The sequence below is a fragment of the Achroia grisella genome, unplaced genomic scaffold, assembly GCF_030625045.1.
Source record: "Achroia grisella isolate CSIRO2021 unplaced genomic scaffold, CSIRO_AGI_Agris_v1 utg114, whole genome shotgun sequence".
Taxonomy (NCBI): Eukaryota; Metazoa; Arthropoda; class Insecta; order Lepidoptera; family Pyralidae; genus Achroia; species Achroia grisella.
In genome coordinates this window covers 890,877-905,686 of record NW_026712585.1, presented here as the reverse complement: position 1 = coordinate 905,686, position 14,810 = coordinate 890,877, and the positions used below count along the sequence as shown (strand labels likewise).

At 34.6% G+C, this 14,810-nt stretch overlaps 1 protein-coding gene across 1 annotated transcript in view; it reads left to right on the top strand.

Moving 5' to 3' along the window:
* The window catches only part of LOC131850965 (neurofibromin), a 47,377-nt gene that overhangs the window by 1,083 nt on the left and 31,484 nt on the right, over window positions 1-14,810 (top strand). Inside the window, exons 2-27 of the mRNA XM_059201386.1 lie at window positions 8-151; window positions 409-586; window positions 1,019-1,140; window positions 1,969-2,068; window positions 2,438-2,538; window positions 2,827-2,976; window positions 3,387-3,486; window positions 3,951-4,093; window positions 4,447-4,640; window positions 5,152-5,260; window positions 5,541-5,699; window positions 6,304-6,497; window positions 6,970-7,153; window positions 7,788-7,974; window positions 8,400-8,447; window positions 8,924-9,023; window positions 9,276-9,414; window positions 10,027-10,132; window positions 10,412-10,475; window positions 11,118-11,289; window positions 11,768-11,910; window positions 12,441-12,549; window positions 12,876-12,982; window positions 13,225-13,359; window positions 13,487-13,641; window positions 14,109-14,266. Of these exons, the coding sequence (XP_059057369.1) occupies window positions 8-151; window positions 409-586; window positions 1,019-1,140; window positions 1,969-2,068; window positions 2,438-2,538; window positions 2,827-2,976; window positions 3,387-3,486; window positions 3,951-4,093; window positions 4,447-4,640; window positions 5,152-5,260; window positions 5,541-5,699; window positions 6,304-6,497; window positions 6,970-7,153; window positions 7,788-7,974; window positions 8,400-8,447; window positions 8,924-9,023; window positions 9,276-9,414; window positions 10,027-10,132; window positions 10,412-10,475; window positions 11,118-11,289; window positions 11,768-11,910; window positions 12,441-12,549; window positions 12,876-12,982; window positions 13,225-13,359; window positions 13,487-13,641; window positions 14,109-14,266 (3,501 nt within the window). The remainder of the gene's footprint in view (window positions 1-7; window positions 152-408; window positions 587-1,018; window positions 1,141-1,968; window positions 2,069-2,437; window positions 2,539-2,826; window positions 2,977-3,386; window positions 3,487-3,950; window positions 4,094-4,446; window positions 4,641-5,151; window positions 5,261-5,540; window positions 5,700-6,303; window positions 6,498-6,969; window positions 7,154-7,787; window positions 7,975-8,399; window positions 8,448-8,923; window positions 9,024-9,275; window positions 9,415-10,026; window positions 10,133-10,411; window positions 10,476-11,117; window positions 11,290-11,767; window positions 11,911-12,440; window positions 12,550-12,875; window positions 12,983-13,224; window positions 13,360-13,486; window positions 13,642-14,108; window positions 14,267-14,810) is intronic.

Here is a 14,810-nt window from a genome sequence, read left to right as displayed (position 1 = left end):
TTGGCAGCTACCATACAAGACTGGAGCACAGAATCTACACTCAAGAATCAATGAGGAGCAGTGCAAAGCTTGCCTTGTACAAATTAGCCGACACAGGTTCTCATTGGTCATAGCAGGCCTTACAAAAATATTACAGCGTGTTAATGAGCAGGTAAAACTGAATAACATTAAATTTCCTACATATTCTTCAAATTTTTGAACTTCAGAAGTTTTTGCAGTGTTTATATTTGACTGGGTAAACATATGTTATAAAGATTTGTTAGATTTACTTGTATACTTGATGATGATTTGTTTGTGATAAGATTACTCCTGTAGCAAGACTAAAAATACCTAACTTGTCTTTCTCTAAAAATATATACCAACTCCAAGGAAGTAAAAAAAATTAATAGTAATTTAAAAACATTTCAGTACCAACCTACAGTATCAACAACAGTAAACCGCGAGTCAGAGAAGACCTATCATGACAGCTTAGTGATTGTCCTAGATACCCTTGAGATTTGTCTCAGTTCACAGCCAAAGGATACTACAAAGTATGATGAAGCGATGAATGTTAAAATATTGCTGAGGGAAGTCTGCCAATTTATTGGTACGTACAAGAAGCCTTAAGAGTACCTTTGACTAGTGGGTTATTATTCTGACTACTATCTGTCATTTGCCTATTATTGATCTTAAAAAGTCATCTATGTCATAAAAAAGAGACCATAAAAAGTCATCTCTGTCAGGTACTGAGGTACCCCAGTTTCACCTATATATATTGGCCACTAAGTAGCTTGCTTTTTAAGCTGGTTGTAAGGTTAGATTGTGCAGTGAAATTACAGGATAAGAAGCATAACATCTTAGTATTCTGGAATGCCAACACATGATTGCTATAATGGGTGTCACATTCTTGTTATATTATGATACCATGATATCCATAGTGCTATTCATGTATATAGTTATCGCTTACCATCAGGTGGGCATGTCAGCTTGTTTACCATTCCACATAAAAATTAGCAATGTTTTTCTTTTTGCCTTCCAGACATGCGCAATGAGAGTGTGGTGAACAATACACTACTAAGGCAGTTGTCTAGTAAAGTGCTCTTTGCTCTCAGTCTCAATTTCTTCAATGCTGTCTTCAACAGAATCAGTGCCAGGTTACAGGTAATTTACATTTGTTTATGGTATATAATGTATGTATTTACTAAAAAAATGTACATATCTATATGTATTTATAACAGTAGTCTAGTACCCATAACAAAAGCTCTGCTTAGCTTGGGACTAGATGACGCTGTGGAATTGTACTAAGATATTATTATTATTATAGTAATTTTAATTTTGTCATTTTTGTGAGCGCAACCAAGCACACTATTATTATGTGTGACAGCATGACATAGTTATAGAATTATATGTCACTATTCTATTTCAGTATTATTTTGTTTAGCTACGGGAACTTAAGTAATTATATGTATAACATAATCTAGGGATATTTTTTTTTATTGGATTGTTTGGGCTATTGTCAGATGTTTGTAGCACCTGTAGCACAGCGACCTACATATATATCTATCTAGGGATAGGTGCTTACTTAAATGTAAAGTAGTCATTATTAGGCAATGTCTTGTAAATATGTTGTAAAAATATAATAAATTTATAATAGGATATTAATGGTAGCAGCAGTTGTGAATTTATAAATAGGCCATATAGGCAGCGGCCTAAGGGCGGCAGATTTCAGAGGGAGGAAGGTCACTCGATTTCAGAATAGAATAGAATAGAGAAAATGATTATTTTAGAAGTGTGGGTAGGCAGCGGGGGAAGTGGCCTATTCTCATAAAAAATATAAATCCGGCACTGGGTAGCAGTAGAGACAGTAAGGTGACAAATGTAGAAATTTGATTTATATTTTTTATTACCAAATAGAAAAATACACTGAATATTAATATTAAAAGAATTTCTTAACAAATTAAAATTTATCTTCACTCTCTCTCTTTACAGGAACTATCGTCTAGCTCAGAAGAAAACCCCGATTATACAGATATAGAACTCATTCAACATATAAATGTCGATATATTGAGGCTTATACGGCTTCTTACAGGTCAGAAATTGTATAGAAATATTCAAAATTGTAATACCACATAGTAACAGTTATATATTTTAACAGACTTATAAAAGGAGAATCTGTTTATTTAACAATACAGTACAATTTTTAATCAATACAAACAGTATTTGTCTCGTCAACATTGAAATGGATGTTTCTTTTTTGAACCAAAGTTTGTGGTCACACATGATGGCAAAGATTTTATCGGAGGTATTATTTCGTAGTAAGATTTTGTGTACACTTGGTACATATCACCTTTATACGTATTTCCAATATCTAGTACACAAACTTTTGATTGAACATTTGTATCTACTAAGTCAAATTGCCTTTAATTTGTAAATATGAAAATTATGATTTTCTTTACAGAATCCATACAAAAATTTAAACTACTAAGGAAAACGGCGCCTATTGTGTTAGTTACGTCGCTGGAGAAAGCTATTTGGAACTGGATGGACACTTACCCCCAAGTAAGAAATTTTGAATTTATTGAAATATTGTACTTGCGTATTGTAAGTGTACTGTGTGTTATATTACAAATAAATGAAGTAAATGCTGTTACCAGCATATTAATTGAATTTAGTTTTTATTTATATTTAACTCTAACTGGTATTTTTTATTACAGTTTTTTGTTCTATTTCTAGGGAATTACATATGTAACATTGCGACCTACAAACATCTACTGTGCTCATCCTATTTATGGTAACAAATGTATCTATCTATATATACATATTAATTAACACATATTTGGTCTACAGGAATTTGCAGAAGTGCAATGTCGGCCTAATGAAGAGTTGAGTAAATGCTGTGATACACTCTTCGACATACTGCAAGATAGTTTCTCAGACAACAAGAAGTCACGAGTCGCCATGTGGCCTTTGCAGATTATGCTTCTAGTTCTGAACCCTGTTAGTATGATGGATATAAAAATCAATAACACTGAACATATAATATATACATAAATGTCTACATTTTCTTATGTAGTTAGCACATTACATTAACTACATTACTACTATTAACAGATGAGCCATATGTGGCTCATCTGATAATAGTAGTCATAAACTGCAATAAAAAGCTGACCAAAAGCTGTAAATTATTTTAAAAATGTTAAGAGACTTATAATTCTTCCCACTGTTCACAATTGCTTATTCATCTTGCATCTCCAATTACCACTATAATCTATTGACAATGGTGACAAACAAGCATGTGACCCACCTGATGGTAAATGTCTGATAGTTACCATAGTTTATAGACGTCCGAGGATAAGCCTTCTGCTTCTCCTTTTTTTTTTGTCAATAATTATATCTTATATTTGCAGAAAGTTCTAGAAGAAATAGTGAATGCTGACAGTGGTGCACCTTGTAGTCCGCGACACACAAAGAAAAAACACTTCATTGATTCAGTCAAAAGAGGACTGAGTGAGTATTTCTCTAATTAAATCTACATTAATCACTCACTACTTTAAAGTCATGGCTACCTTTTACTATCGCACTGCTCACAATCAACAGGGAATTCATCCCAACACCCTGGAACCTATGTGGTCTCGGATAGTGAGGTTTCAGAGCAGCTTCCACCCGCGTACAATTTGATTGTTGAAATGAAATACCTATCGAGGTCTTTTCGAGACTACAGCATGGGGTATTTCAAGAAGGGTGTATTAAGGTTTCTTAAGGCTCTGCAACGCGCACTTGACACCCTTTGTATTTCAAAAGTCCATAGGCTATGGTAACCGTTTACTATCAAATGGTTTGTATGCTTGTTTGCCACCTATGTAGTATTAAAAAAAACTACATCGCGATAGTGCAATAATAACCATTAATAAATATAGTAAAAGTAAATTAACATCATTTATAAATAATTGTTTTTTATTCTTTTAATGTAGGTCCACAGAATAATTCGAAACAAATGACAGAAGCGGCAGTTGTGACTTGTGTGAAACTCTGTAAGGCGTCCACATATCTGAACATTGCTGATTCGGGAAATGTTACCTTTGTTCTCGTCAAGTCGGTCATAAACGATCTCAAGGTTAGTAGTAGTTTTTTTGACACTGGAGGAATGGTGATTTTGCCATGTATATTATTATTTAAGAATAGTGCAGCCGGAGTTCGAGTTTGCTGGAAAATAACACTGAAATCCCTATTCAAACGTGGAAAAACGTTTTTATAACATTTTTTTTTACTGACCGTTGTAACTAATGTATCATAAGCGAGAATTATTTTTATATCAAAGTCCAATCATTTTATTATATAGGACTTTTGGCCACTTATAGACTTAGCAAATCATTATTATTTATTCAAGCCCTATTGTCCAAAGGCTTTAATATACAGCCATGTTTTGTTTTATGTATAATTATTTTGAATAATCTTTTTATTTTTCAGTCGCTCCTGTTCAACCCTTCGAAGTCGTATATACGGGGTAACCTCATCTCTGGCTATTCAGAACTAGACCTCATGACAGACTGCTTCGTATCACTGTTCAGAATAATGCCACATAACAATGACGCACTCAAAGTGTGTTTGAATCTCAACACGCACATATCCTATCATTATGTTATTGTGAATTCGCTATTAAGGTGAGTATTTATATAAATAATAATAATAATAACCCTTGCGAATTGACACAATTCATATAGTCGTAAACTTTACGGGCTCGGGGATACAGCGATTTATCACCGCTTTACTTCAATTGGTCGCGGGTCAAAATCAGTTCTATGTAGGATATTTTTTCAATTTATCTGTATCGAATTTTTCCTTTTTTTTTCAACTATTCTAATGCCGGCTTTTTCTGCACTCCGGCACTCCAAACCCGCGTAAACACTTATAAAGCGGCTGAAGGCCAACTCCTGCCTGACGCATACGATTTTAGTTCTTTAGTATAAGGGCACCCCTAGGGGTTCTAATGTCTGCTCAGGCTTTCTTAATTTCGATCTCTGATCGATTTGACTATTCCAGAACCTTCCTGTCATTGTCAAATTAGACATATCTTAATTCTTTATAGTTATAATAACTGTGGCTAATTTTACAAGATACATTCTTTATGATGCATTGACTATTGGGACTGTACATGTTATTGTTATATTTTAGGATTATAAAACAACCTAGATTGCCATGGTGGCCGCAAATCGAATTGTTATACCCAAGAGCAGCTGAACTCAGAGCCATGTTTACGGACACTTTGAACAAGGCAACTCAGGTATATATAGTACCATATATTTTCTATACTAAAATTTTAATCCATTGTAGGACAGGTTGGCTTAATGCCACATATCTGATTATTTTCGTTTGATATCAATATTTCCTATTACCGGAGACTTGGTGAAAAATCAACTGAGAGAGAGAGAATTAATTAAATATAACAAACAAAAAAATGTTCTCTTTTTATTTTGCCTTTTCACGAAATTAAATCTTAAATTTCTTTAAACGCCACAACTATTCATAGTATATATAAATACAAACAATGTGATAATTTTCAGGGCTACATAGTACATACTCCTCTTCGAATGATATCCCTCTCACTGAAGTCAAAGGAAGTTCAATCGAAGTTCAACAAATCTGAAGAGATGCCGGCCTACAGAAATCTCTTATTGTCTATGGTGAAACTGATACATGCCGACCCTATGCTGATGTTAAGTGTAAGTTCACTGATAATACTCATATTCTATTTTACTTGACATCCATAGTATTTCTGCCCTCTATAGAGTATGGTACTCATTTAAGATGAGAGGCGCCATATTCTTGTATGTTACCAGTAAGGTAAATTATCTAAAAAGAATACATCCTCTCAACTACAACTGTTGATTAGTCTGTGTCATTGATTTTGTTTTGCTGTTCCTCTAAATTTATTTCCTAATTAATTTCCCTAGACTAGAAAAAAATGTAGCAATGGACGAATCTACCACAATCTCACGGGTTTTTAATGAGTTTATAATGTTTACCATCACTGAAAAGTTAATCAGTTTTTTTTTAATGCCACAGGATTACCAGACATATCTATCTGGTTCAAATATTAGCATACTCTGTATACCAATTAAGAACCTAAATTGGGGAACCAACTTCTTGCTAAGCTAAAAGTACTTTTTTTTTAGATTATTTTGAGCAAATATAAATCTCAGGATTCATAACCCAAATAACATATTTATTACAACACCACGATTATCATCTTGACTTTGCCCTCGCATGGCATTATGTATTTATTTGAATTAAAAATACTTAAATATCATTGCTAATAATCTACAGAATCCCGGTCGCTCTGGTGTAGAAATACAATCATCAACCACTGAACTCATCAACGGTCTAGTATCACTAGTGCATCAGACAGGCATGGGAGAAATCTCTCAAGAGGCGATGGACGCATTACTGGCGTTACACAGGCCTGATAGAGTACATATGTGGAATCCAGAAGCGCCTCTAAACACATTCTGGGACATTAGGTGAGTTTTTATATTGTGTCGTACAACAATCATATTGGCATTATAAATGACAGAGTTTGTGCTGGATAGCCATAAATTACGTAAAACTTATAGGAGAGGTGGAGTGGGGGGGGGGGGAGAAGTGTCATTGTTATAACAGAGGGTGGAGTCACGAACTTCTAGTTAAGAACTCTCCTAGGAGTGATCTTACATTTATTTCGAATTACCTTACATTACTATAAAGAATATAAGTTGAGTTGTTTTTGCGTGAATGAGTAACAACGTATGCACGTTTTCCACGACCATTTTGTGGAATCACCTACCCGTAATGGTATTTAAGGCTGGCGGTAATCACTTACCATCAGGTGAACCGCAAGCTCGTTTGTCTCCTGTGCTAATAACAAACAAATATACATGCATCCATACTCAGAAACTTTCGCGTATATAATATTAGTAAGACGGATGGTTACGAATGATGTATCCGTTGGTCCAGCTCGCAGGTGCTGTACAACATCAGCCAGAAGTTGATCCAGCGTCAGATCTGCAACTACCGCGAGGTGCTTCGCTGGCTACGCGACATACTGACCTGTCGGAACGAGTTCCTCGCTAAGCACAAGGAATACGCCAATGTTGGCTCGCAGATACCAATATGTAAACAGGCCCATATCAAGCTAGAGGTATCAATACTATATTCATATTTATTTAACTTCAATTCACCATACGACAATTATAAGCGGTGGAAATATAATAAATGATGAAGAAAATGCAAGAAAATATAAACGTAAAAATATAAATACAAATATTGTAATGTATATTACTATTAAATAAAATATATACTATAATCGAATATTTAAATGATAAGATTTAGTTTTTATAATCCCAAATTTATAATTTAAATAAATAAAATGCTAAATTGCTATAATCAACAATCATTTAAACATACGTTAGATATTAATTATTTATATAACAATAATACTAGCGACTCATTTCAGCTTTACACGGATGCATTACAAATTATTGAATTTCTCGACTTGTTCTGTACTATTAACAATTCTGTAAAATAACACTCATGTATCATACATATAAACCTTCCTCTATAATCACTGTATCCATTCCCAAAACTGCATTAAAATCTGTTGCGTAATTTAAAAGATATAACCGAACAGAGAGTGGCGCTACTTTGTTTTATACTATGTAAAGATATGAATGTCATAATATGATAGATATGAATGAATAATATATTTTAGAAAATACTAAAAATTTATAATTTGTAATAACAACCGAGTAACATTATGCATTTTAATAATTCAGGTGGTGTTCTTCATGTGCTTGTGGTCCATCGACACGGACGTAGTTCTCGTGGCTATGTCGTGCTTTGCGCTGCTATGCCAGGAGGCGGATATCCGCTGTGGCTCCGACGAGATCACTACCCAGTGTCTCTTGCCCAATTACGCGGTATTCCAAGAAATCGCACACACATCCACCGTACTCACAACTGGTTAGTTAAATTACTTTGTTATTACCGAATTTCGATGGCGAAACTGAACATGGGCTACTGTTTTGCAATATTTAATATATTTTTATAACTTTCATAGCTATATAACATAAGTTTTTTAATTCTATCATGTTATTACAACAACACTATTTAATCTAATAACTTACTTTAAATAATTTATAATGCTTAGTTATCTATTTGACTCAACAAATTTATTTGTTTTTATATTTGTTACTTATTCTCCTATAGTTACTTCTGGCTGTCAAAATAATTTCAATGAATCTTCAATGATTAGTTAGTGGTAACTGTTTCCTTCAAATATAAATTACATATTATATATGTAATATCTAAGGGAAATATAGATATCTATAATTATATTTTATGTACTCGTAGTTAAAGTAACTTACAATTAATTTTATATTTACAAGCAGCCAGCCAGGATGTGGGCAGAGGTTGCTTTTATAAAAATATACACAGTAAGTAGTGATGAAGTAAACGTATTGATGACTGCCTAGGTGGTCTAGTAACTTAGCACAACGCCTAACTTCCGATGGTCGCGGGTTCGAGTCCTCTTTCGGCGCAAATTTATATGTCTATGGTTGCTGTATAAGTCTGTGTGTTAAAAAATGTATCTATGTATTTCTATGAGTTGTATAGTACCCATAACACAAGCACTGCTTAACTTGTGACTAGATAGTGCCGTGTGAATTGTCCTCAGATAATCTTCAATTTCAAGCCGGGGGTTATTTAATTAAAAGGCATTTCGTTGTCATTGGTATCTACTACACAATTTCCCTCCCCATGAATGTATAACTTACTTTGTGGCCCCTACTACTTCTGTAATCAGTAATTTAATTACCATATCTTAAAACAGGAACACAGCTTATGGAAACAGAAATACTTATGGAGTCAATTTTGATCTGTGACCATATTATAAATTTATGTTTCATAGGTTCGGCAGCGTTACAAAAGCGTATTATGGCATTACTAAGGAAGATTGAACACTGTGTGAACGGCGTACAACCTGTTTGGGAAGAGACGTTCCGATGTTGGTGAGTGATAACTAAATTTTGAGAGCTACATCTGTGTGTATGTGGTGTGTCATGATGCAGCATATATAATTATGTATAAGTAGCGTAATATATTTTTGTGAGAGTGGGACGCATATATTGTTGTGCAGTTTTATTATACTTAACGAAAATTATATAGATAACTCATCAACTTCACATGGCCATATTTCCTTCGGTATATTTGTATTAATTAATGGTACTTAGAGTATTTCATCCAAAATATGTCTTTTTTAGGGACTCACTGTGCAAGCTACTGCAGAAATATCCGAAAGGACAAGGGGACAAAATGGACGAATGTCAGATGGAGGCGCTACACAGAGCAGTCGCTAAGCGCAGAGTCTCCCATCATACTAGCAGTGAGCACGACTTTGAGGTCAGTACATTTAATCCTTGGCATCCATAAGAGAATATTAGGTATATAGCGACCTTTTGACTTCGGAGGCCTAAAGGCTAAGTACACCGCTTTACTTCCGAAGGCTGTAGGTTCGATTCCTAGTACGGTGGAAACGTTTGTTCATGAGTATAATCGTTTGTATCGGTCTGGGTGTTTACTATGTATATTGTGTATGTTTGTGCAAAAAAGTATTTATATCAGTTGTCTAGTACCCATAACACAAGTTCTACCGTGGGACTAGATAGCAAGAATATACGGTACAAATTTTGCGATAAAACGTATCTAATGTTAAACATTCCGTTTTAGTGAAGATGTCACATGGCTTACAAAAAATATAAGACTCCTCACACATCACGACCACTTATTACCTCTCTAGCTATAGCAACAAAACCACCATCTATATTGTATTGTTTTTTCTCTTTATATATTTTACTGATGCAATAATGAAAGTGTATTACATAGTACACTATGTATCAATCTGGTAAGCAAAAACGGCCTTATCGCTTAAAGTATTCTTTTACCGATGACCTTTATTGCCTTAAATGTTAGTTTAAAGGACTTTAGATGAATTTGGCATGTGATTATGTACAGATGCAGATTCAGGAGTGGGCGAACATCACATCGTTCCTGTGCGCGCTGGGCGGTGTTTGCTTGCAGCGGCGGCCGCCGCCCGTGTGGCCACACTTGCACGCACATGGTGAGACCCGTCTCCACCTCTCCCTTCCTCCTCCCCTCTAACCTCATAACCACAAACCAATTCGTGTTACCTAAATAAGGAATTTTGAACCACAACTCTTTTAATCGTGTGGAAAAATCTTCAAAAGATCGTATTATAAGTGGCATGACATGATATATGTACTAAAATAGTTGATCTCCTCGAGAAACAATTTAAAATTAGGCATATGACTTTCCACATATATATTTTAATATACAATTTCTATAAATAATTATTTTTCAATGTATTATTTTGTTACAGATTCACGTAAATATAATGTGTTGGCAAACAGTTCACAAGAAGTACAATACTGTCCTGTTACACAGTAAGTATACTTCATTACAGATAACTAAGTTTGTAGCTTTACGTATAAAATTGTTCCTTACTGATATGGAATAAAATATAATTTTGTTCGAAAATAAATTACGGTCGGAATTTGTTCGCAACTTGAGAAGGTCGTAACGCTAGTCAAGTTTCCACACCGAATATTTGTAGTTGCTAATTGTAGAGGAATTAAACAAAATAATATAAATCCATCAAGAGTTACTGGAATATATCATGAACTAATCAAATTGTATCACATTGTAAAAAGGTAATGATGGACTTAAAAAACTTTTCTTTAAATAAAGATTATTTATTTTGTTACACAGTTTTACGATCCAATCGAGAAAGATAAATAAGTTCGAACCTATATAATAAACACTCTTTTTTTTTTTCTTCTTCTTAGCACTATTCTATATTATATGGGGTCGGCTCTCTTAATTTTGCGGCACCAGGAATCTGTACTAAATAGTCAAGTCGGGCATTTTTTCCATTGCGATAAGACTACTCATGCTGCTCCATCAGGTAGCTGGAGGACGTCCTTTATCTCTTTTACGTTCGGGTTCAAGCTTATTTGACCATTCCTCATCACTTCACATTACATGACTATACTAAAAACTATGAAATTGTTAAAATAAATCATCAGGTTCATCGGCCAGCTTTTAAGGTTACTGCTGTGTAGCAACGAACGCTTCGGCCAGCAGATACAGACTCATGTCAAAGAACTTGTTGGCCACGAGATGTCTCCTGCTCTCTACCCGATACTCTTTGACCAAATCAAAGCAATAATTGATAAGTTTTTCGACCAGCAACAGCAGGTAAGATAATAATCTTATATATAAAATTCTCGTGTCACAATGTTAGTTACCATACTCTTCCCAAACGGCTTGATCGATTTTTATGAAATTTTATATGCATATTCAGTAGGTCTGAGAATCGGCTACTATCTATTTTTTATACCCCTAAGTGATAAGGATTGTCCACCCCTAACATTATTTTTTTTATTTTTTGTGCATACTACCCTAAATTTTCACCCTTCTATTACAAACCACTATTTTATAGCGTTATTAATTTATATGGCAAAATAACGTTTTCCGGGACAGCTAGTATTATATTTTATTTATTTATTCATTTTGCGTTGTATAATTTATAATAAATTCATCACAATAGATCTATGTAGGTTGCAGTGCTACAAGTTCTTAGTACCAAGAAATAGCCCAGACCCTGCAATAAAAATAAAAATATTTACCTAGGTACGCATTTTGGAGATTACTTATAAGTTTACTTTGTCAACAGGTAATGTTAACAGATATCAACACACAGTTTGTGGAACACACAATATTCATTATGAAGAGTATATTAGATAACAAGAAGAGTGGACAACCCACAGAGCACCTGAGTACAACATCCATAGAAGGACTTATGCTTGCTATAGTAAGGTATGTTCTATAACTGTTTTGGAAGTGGAAGCGATGCATTGATATATCATTGCTTGTTTATGAATATTGTACTCTACTTCCATTGGTATTAAAAAGAATTTGCTTCAATCACAGTGTTAATTTGAGAACGGTGGATAAACTAGATTTGTATCCTTTTATTATTGGAGGATCTCACAATTGCATCCAACCTCTTCTAACAGAAAACAAAGAGATCGAAAATGGAGATTGCACTTTATGAAAAACTTTCTACGTTAAAAATAACTAGCCTATTGATGTGCAGAAAATCATAGAATAACAAAAGTCCGCTTTTTAACCATGAGTATGCAAATATATCGATTTTGACGGCATCAGTGGTCAGCTGTTTAGCACACCACTTTACTTTTTATGGTCGCGGGTTCGATTCCTCGCACGGTACGAACATTTGCACAAAAAATTCTATGTATTTATGTCAGTTGTCTAGTACCCATAACACAATCTTAGAACTAGATGTCAATGACTTTAATCATTTAAAAAACAAATGTTTATTACAGATACGTTCGCCACCTCGACATGACGGTACTGTCGGTGCATATAAAAACCAAACTGTGTCAGGTGGTTGAAGCCATGATGAGAAGGCGTGACGATCTCGCCTTTAGACAGGTACGTGAGTGTACGTGAGTGAGAGTTAGTTAAATTTAAATCGTCCACACTGAATGCAAACGAAACATGTCATATAAAATGCGGTTTTACATACATGTATAATGGTTTAGCACACCACCTTACTTGCTACCGTCATAAGTTCTATTCCTTGCATGGCACAAACATTTGTATTCATGAATATGACTGTTTTGTATCAGTCTAGATGTTTTTTATTTATATGATTTATGTATTTATAACAATATGTATTTCGTCTAGGCTCTCCTTAGCTTCGGACTAGATAGCGCGTGTGTGAATTGTCCTGAGATATATTATTATTTATATTACAGGAAATGAAATTTCGCAACAAGATGGTAGAGTATGTGACGGACTGGGTACTAGGCACCAGCCACCAAATAGCACCTCCACTTCGAGCTGACGCATCCTCTATCACCAGGTAGGATAATAGAAGTCTATTAAATCCGGAATAATAGCATATCTGCTGTGTATAGCCTACTTTAGTCTTATTTATCATATTAATTATTAGGTGGACTTTGGGCCCACCCAAACGATATTGTACAAAGACTACCAATTTAAGCAATTGTATTTGAAAGCTTAAATTCTATAATTTAATTATTTTAAGAAACCCTATTGTTTAATATAAGTGATAATATGGTTTTTATGGATTTTTTCTTGCAGGTATCTGGTGTGTTGTCGAGAACTAGACCAAGCTTGTATGGAGGCGGTGGCGGCTCTTCTCAAGGGATTACCTCTGCAGCCCGAAGAATCTGATAGGGGCGACCTAATGGAGGCCAAGAGTCAACTATTCCTTAAGTTTGTACTAATACTGTAGCTATCCTGGCCGTTTGCCGGGACGGCTTGTATATTATAAATATATAATCAAGTTAAAACAGGCGCACATATATCTAATAGTGGATACGACATTGTTCCTTGTCTGCAGATACTTCACGCTGTTTATGAACCTGCTAAACGACTGCAACGAGGTGGAACTGGCCGAGGGTCCAGGACGACTGGAGACGCTGCGCAACGCGACCATACAGGCTATGTCCAATTTACTCAGCGCGAACATCGACTCCGGACTCATGCACAGCATTGGTAAATTATGATACTGATAAATTGTCTACAGTTCTACACGTTACTATAAATATTTAAAATACCATCAATTAATCATCCTGATCATTTGGATGAATGGCAGTCCACCACCCTGCAAGAAAATTTATACACAAATAAAGTTGGAAGGTGATTCCACAATGGAATTCCATTTTTGTTAGCGTAGCTAATCTAATTGTTATTTTACGTTTTATTGTAGATATATAGTATGATTAATAAAATAGATGTCGGATATAGGAATCAACAAATATTTGGCAATAAAATTTAACCATTACAATCTAGTCTTTGCAGTAGCGCGTGTACTTATTTTTTTAATATCCCTGGACAATTCACACAACGTTATCGTATCGATAACTGATATAAATAATTAGAAACATTTCTCGGTTTTTAATTAGTGAGTTAAATTGATACCTAATTATTATAGCACTGACTTAATTCCATACTTCCCCCAGACCTGGGCTACCACAGAGACCTCCAAACACGCGCGGCCTTCATGGAAGTTCTAACCAAGATCCTGCAACAGGGAACCGAATTCGACACACTAGCGGAGACTGTCCTAGCCGATCGATTTGAACAGCTTGTGCAGTTGGTCACCATGATATCTGATAAGGTAAAAAATATGTACAGAATCATTTACAGAAAAAAAATTCTTATAATATGTGTGTATAAATATAATATTTATATTTATTGTGTAGGTACAAAATGTATTTCTAGTCAATTCTAGAAAATTGCTAGTCCATATATTATTTGCGGGTTCCGTAGACATACATACAAGATGTAGGTATGCATGTAGAACCCGCAAACTGGCGGAGTAGTGGTTTAACACTCCACCTTACTTCCGATTGTCGCGGTTTCGATTACCCCACAATACAAACATTTATATTCATTTGAATTATTCTAGTTGTTGTCTTATTTAATTTGTAAGAATTATTTTTAATTTTACTTAAACTAGAGAAATTTTTTTATTTTCGGTATATGTTTACAAGTGTCAAGTGTCCACTACAAGCGTATAAGGACGTACTTTTAAATTAGCGGTCTCCGCAGTTACATATGCTTGAAATTTATAGTCTATGTGTTATTTTGACATATAAGGTATATTACTGTAAAGTTTCATCAAAATCGATGCCGTAGTTTTTGTGTGAAATAGTAACAAA